Raw genomic sequence first — 6,000 nt, forward strand, 5'->3', positions numbered from 1 at the left:
GCGCGCCTCATCGCCTGCGTTGCGTCAGCGCGTTAAACCTTACAATCAATCAATCAATCTATGAACAGTTGCAACACTCAGAAGGACCCAAAGGATTCACAACTTCACATCAACGTAATTCTCCCAAGTTCTAAGACATTCACCAGCAACCCGGCCAAAAACAGAGCGCACCTCTTTCCAGATGTCGACCTTGTCCTCGACGAGGCAGAAGAACTCCTCGCTCTCGTTGAGGGGAAGGCTGTCGAACACGTCGCACAGCAGCAGCACGGGCAGACTCCCCGAGCACAGGTCGGCTGCACCGAAGAAAAGAGTCCGTCCGAAAGGGCACACTCCACCGCACTTTTACGTAAGAGAGGATACGGCTCTCTGACGAAGAATGCTAGTGAACAAACTGTGACCAGCATCACGTAGAAAATGCTCACACGGGACGGAGCACCATCACGGAGATCCAATAACTTGTAAGTGGCCACAGCACACCAACCGAGACCATTACACTTGCAACTTATCTAACGGGAACACGTTCCTGTACAGTCACGGACAAATGAAATGCAGACAGAAAAATGTGAACCAGAACACGCAAAATTGAAAGATACTCTTTGTGGAGGTCAAATAACGGCGTGCTATTGGTGTACAGTCGATCCCGGATATATCGAACTCTAAGGGGATCGCAAAGTAGTTTGATATATCGATAATTCGATATATAAAATGTTTTCTTTTGCATAGGATTTCCAAGGGGATGTTTGCACTGTTCGATAAATGCAATAATTCGATATATTTGGGTTCGATATATGCGGGATCGACTGTATTTGGAAAGCCACATTCATTCCCAACTTTATTACTGTAATTAAGCAATGCGACCATTTGACTTGCGTCAAAAGAAATCCCGCTATTTCTGTGTTCCGCGGAGTTCATATTTCCGTGTTTGCATTTTATTTGTCAATGACTGTACATGCATGCATTTAACTTCATTTATTTTTCATACTTTCAGCCTTTACAGCCTGTTTTGGGAGCAGGGAGGGAATACCCATTGTACACAAGGCAAACCTTTGATCTTAAGGGTGACTAGTTTCTGATATGACGGAACCTTTTAGTACACCAGATGCAGCAGAGCCTTACTGATCCATTTTTTTGAGGCAATGCAAAACAGGGATATCACCCGGAACCTAGACCAAACTGAAACTGCTACAAAGAGACTGCATTTTTTTTCAACATATGTGAATGAAAAATGCAATGCCCAGGAATGCATTAACAGGGTTATACAGTATCACGATAAACAAAACTCCCACCTAAAGAAACAGATTCCATAGGTTCAGTTGGTAAGATTCCAAGACTGGCAAACCTTCAACTAGCTCAATTTACCTCAGAATCTCATTTAATGATACAGACTTGTGGTTAAAGCCAAGCTAACCATAGCTTTTACTATCTTACAGCTTACCTATAGCAGCTTGCGGATGTACAGACTAGCAAGAGGCTAGAAGCCACGTCGTGAGTAAATCCCTCACAGCCATTAACCTCAACCACTGAACGGAAATATGCTTCTCCTCAACATTTCGCTGCTTTTTTCCTTTACCATGAGCATGGTACATTTTTATTCGAAGTAGAAGTAGTAGTCACTGATGCCGAGAAAAAAGATGGAGTGAGGGCACTAAGGCAAGCATCATTAAAGGAGCACCGACACCAATTTTCGGCGTTAACATTATTGCGCAGTCCGCTTCCTTCACTCAACAGAATACCCTGGCTGAAATATGAGCGGACTGCGACGCGAAGAACACAGTTCAATTGGATCTCATTTATCGCGCCGACGGAGCAGCGCGCGGAGCGGCACTCGGCAAATGGACATCAGCATGACATCACTCCAGGAGAGGAAAAAGAAGTGACGCGACAGCGCTCGTCAAAAACTCGTGACCTCACTTCACGCGCGCGACCCCACAAGCGACGAGCGGGCGCAACATTCTCTCAAGCGGGCGCCGGTGACGTCCACACAGAGCGGTGAAGTCAGGCCGGGATTCTGCCATATGCGCCGTTCGGGGTGACAGCGCGAGAATTTGAAACATACGATTTTCAGGCCGTTCAATGTAATTAGCTATCGCGCGCTGAGTATTTGAAGTGCTGTTTCAGGTTCGCCAGACCGTTAAGCATCGATAAAAGCAATAAAAGTGTAACATAAAATTTTCGTGTCAGTGCTCCTTTAAGAGCGCACACGGGTCTTTGGGACCGAAAAATTGCCCAAAAAAGCATTTTTTTAGGCATCCCTTTTCTCTTGAAGAGCACAGTTTTCTCTCAGAAAATTTTGTACCTGGGACAGCAACAGGTACTTATAAGAACCATAGAGGCCCAATTTCAACAGAAAAATAACACTTTTCCCGCAATTCCCCGCTATTTCGCCACGAGTGGTATTGCAGTGAGATTCTTGAGTGGTGCATCCAAGCACGTAGTGCAGCTACGAAAATAATTTCTTTTTCACTTAGAAGCTGAATATTTAAATGATGCAATAAGGGCAGATTTTGCATTTTGTGATTCAGTAGTTGTTTAATTAGTGTTATTTTGAATTGGTTAGCAGGTGTACTTCAAGCCTAGAAGTTACAATTGATATAAACTTGCTTGTGATTGCAAAACAGAAAAAAAAAAACTGCTTCCCATATTTCATTTTGCACAACTTTTGATATCTATTCATGACTTGCTGGCAATTTTTTGTTGAACGGTTTTTTTTCCCATCGTTCTCAAGAACAATCAAGGAAGATTTTTAATTAACTTGGAAAATAATTGCCTCAGATAAAAACGAATGAGATATTTGGACTCAGCTACTGAATAAGTCCATAAGGCTTCCTTAAAGTTGGCTGGAAAGCAAAACAAAAGTTTCTAAGACCAGCGTGCCCCTTTAAAAACACTTACACTGTCGCGCCAAGTAGATGGACATGTCAATGAGGTCATTGGCCATGTCCTTGTTCAAACCATTGACCTGAAACCGTGGAAAAGAAAAGGACCAAGTTCATAAACAGGCCAACGGCTTAAAAGAGCCATGAAGAGAAAATACAACTTCGAGTAATTTGAAAGAACTAGGATTCAGTATGTCACTCAGCTCCATTACAGCCACAAAAGATATTTTTTTAACGAAAAAAAAAAAAGCAAGAAGTATTCAAAAACTTTCAAATTTTGCGCCACAGTGACGTGTTATGAGCAACAATGACGTCATACGGGCCAACAATAAAACATAATTTTCAGTGCCTGAACTGCACGTTAGCATTCAAGTGATGCGGTCAAATGGAACTAGAGGCCCCATTACAGACGTCCAGTCATGTGTCCTCGCGACAGGTCAGTTAGGCGGCCGCCAATCGCACAACCAAGGTTCCGTGACATCATAGAAAAGTTGCGGGAAATTGGCTAGGGGGTTGCGACTGCTTCACACGTTTTCTTCAATATCTCCGTTACTTGTTCGAAGATTGCGATGATATTGGTATCATTGTTATCGGGACTAAGCAGTCTTTCTAATAAACCCAATTTATATTTTGTCTTCATGGCTCCTTTAACATTTTCAATGACAAACAACAGATTTCAGATACGAGAGCTCATTTGAGCAGACCTTAAAACTACGTTTTAAGAATTCATTTCAATTACTCTGACAGAAAGACAGTCGTAGGACTAAAGTGTAGGTTACACTTCGACGAGATCAAACTGCACACGTTTTCCCACCATTGCAGCACCGAAGCAGCGAAACCAAAATGCTGGAAGAAAAACATCCAACTTACTGCTATGAGCAAGTTGCATTTAATACTGCAGTTACCTAGCTGCTATTTTTATTCAGCACCTCCTCTATTGTTTTTTTTTTTAAGAATCCTGTCACGTCACTTGCGTAAGAACGACGAAGCACCTGCGAGCACTTTGTTCAACTGCCAAGCGAAATATTACTCCAGTAGCTAATGCGACAAAGTGACGTCATTTTGGAGCACCAAGCACTTTGGCGAATCATGTCACACTGATAACTCAACGCCAATTTTTTCTTTTTGTACATAATCCAGTACATCTAGCTTAACGCGGCATGTGTCACAAACAATTGGGAAACCTTGGTAGTGGGGAAGGCCCCAAGAAAAACGTGCTTTACTGTGGAGTCATCAACTCCCGTAACTGGCATCAAGAAACAATCGAGGCACAGATATATTTAACAACATGTAACTGTGCAAACCGACAGAATGCTACATAAAATCTCTGCCCTGCGAGTAACACGCAAAAATATGAAGTACGGTATTTAAGATGCACAGGGGACAGCTTTCCAATCTCAAAAAAAGGATGAGGAGAACCAAATGGAACCTTGCACCTGTACTACAAAATCATCAGTGGAATTAAAAGCATTTCCATGAACAGAACTTGATGTAGCTAGGTTGGCTGCAATGCAGAAGAAAAGTCTTGCGTACAATGCACTTGTAGCTATAGCCACAGAACTGCTGCATCTTCTTGAAGCACGTGTTTCCCTGCCAGACTTCAAACGATCGCTCTACAAACAAATTGCTTTTCAGGCAATAGGAAAATAGTTATAGTTTGGACTGTGAATATTTTTCTATGCAAATGAAGAAAATCAGAAGGGGAGGGCTAATTATGCGGCAGTTGGTACAATTAACACCTTGATTACAGCTACCGGTGGTGAACAACCGGCGAATTTTATTTTTTCGCTGAGCAGAAGTAATTTTTTCGCTGCGCCAGCAGCAAAGGAGCGACATTCACTCTCGCTTTCGGCGATACAAAAAAAAAAACGATGGCTTTCGCTTTTCTAAAAGAAAGGAAATTAGAAAAAAACTTGCCAGCAGTCTTGAAAGGACCTTTTTCGAAGCCAAGTCCACGGATTGTCGAAAGGTCTCACTGTACAAAAGAAAAAGAATAAAGGGGTGTCGATACGGGGCGAATGTGGTGCACAATCTGTAACGAGGAACCCGAAAATAAGCAGTACAATACTCACGCCTCTTGTATTGGAGCATTTCGTATTGCTTGTACGACATCCTCGATGGGCAGTTCACGGTCTATAAAACGTTTGATTACTTTCTGAAAACAACGAAAAGGAACAATAAAACACTTGAAATCATCGTGAGAGCGTGCTATGCCGTCAGAAATTCCGGGAAAAATTATAAAGGACGCGAGGTACTATCTAAAAACAGTGATGATTTTGGCACAATCGTAACCTTGGAAATGGTACCGATGGCACTATTTTCCGCTGGATGGGACAGCTTCAAAATAGCTGACCTAGAGATTAGGAGGCAAACACGTGCACGGACTGGCAACAAAATTATTTTGTTGGTTTGGCTTCTCTCTCTCTCTGTCCCGTCTGACGTACCCTTGTTTTCAATAGCAATTTATTTACCAACCAACCCAGGTTCCAGAGCTCCAGCTGACTGCAAGGAGAGAGGTTTGACTTACCTCAATTTTCTTTATGTGTAGAGAAACCTGACCCGCGTCGTGAGAGTAATCATCCATTCTTACGATGCGCAGAGGGTCAAAACAGACAGAGTTGTGGATCTACGTGAATCGGTGGCACCTTTCACCTTGCATGTGCCGACGCCGGCTTCGCGCTAGATGCTGAAGACGTGAAAATAAGGTTCCCTTGCAGTTTAGGTAATCTGACGTCTAAGATTGTGCAATAGCTCGAGCCCCAGACGAAGCCTGCGCGGCAGTTTTAAATATCTTTTTCGCACCAACATTAAAACACTGCTTAACTATTTCGTTACCGTGGGAAAATAGGCGACTTTTCATAGGTTTTAGTAAGTATTTTTTATAATGAGTCATTTAATGTCAATTCTGTAATGATACATATCAATAGAAAGCTAAGTAAACATACTTATGAAATGTGTAAGTTTTAAAAACTAAAATCAGAACGTAATATGTGAAAAAAATCTTAAAAGACAACATTTATTGAAAATTTCATAGAAAATTTGTAATGATGTGCCCACTACATAAAAGAACTAAAAACGAAAAATATTCTGAAATATACAGATTGTTTGCGTACCACTCCTGTAC

At 42.1% G+C, this 6,000-nt stretch overlaps 1 protein-coding gene across 2 annotated transcripts in view; it reads right to left on the minus strand.

The window, feature by feature from the left end:
- Positions 1–5,580, minus strand: part of Hpr1 (THO complex 1-like protein Hpr1) — a 30,598-nt gene extending 25,018 nt beyond the window's left edge. For both annotated transcript variants that reach the window (XM_077690610.1, XM_077690609.1), the window contains exons 1-5: positions 5,404–5,580; positions 4,949–5,031; positions 4,794–4,851; positions 2,893–2,959; positions 172–293 (exon numbers count right to left, since the gene is read on the minus strand). In XM_077690610.1, coding sequence (XP_077546736.1) covers positions 172–293; positions 2,893–2,959; positions 4,794–4,851; positions 4,949–5,031; positions 5,404–5,460 — 387 coding nt within the window. In that variant the 5' untranslated portion in view covers positions 5,461–5,580. The remainder of the gene's footprint in view (positions 1–171; positions 294–2,892; positions 2,960–4,793; positions 4,852–4,948; positions 5,032–5,403) is intronic.
- Between the last annotated feature and the right edge of the window lie 420 nt (positions 5,581–6,000).

This window comes from Haemaphysalis longicornis, unplaced genomic scaffold (genome assembly GCF_048455015.1).
Source record: "Haemaphysalis longicornis isolate Haplotype H1 unplaced genomic scaffold, Haemaphysalis longicornis Haplotype H1 scaffold_10, whole genome shotgun sequence".
Taxonomy (NCBI): Eukaryota; Metazoa; Arthropoda; class Arachnida; order Ixodida; family Ixodidae; genus Haemaphysalis; species Haemaphysalis longicornis.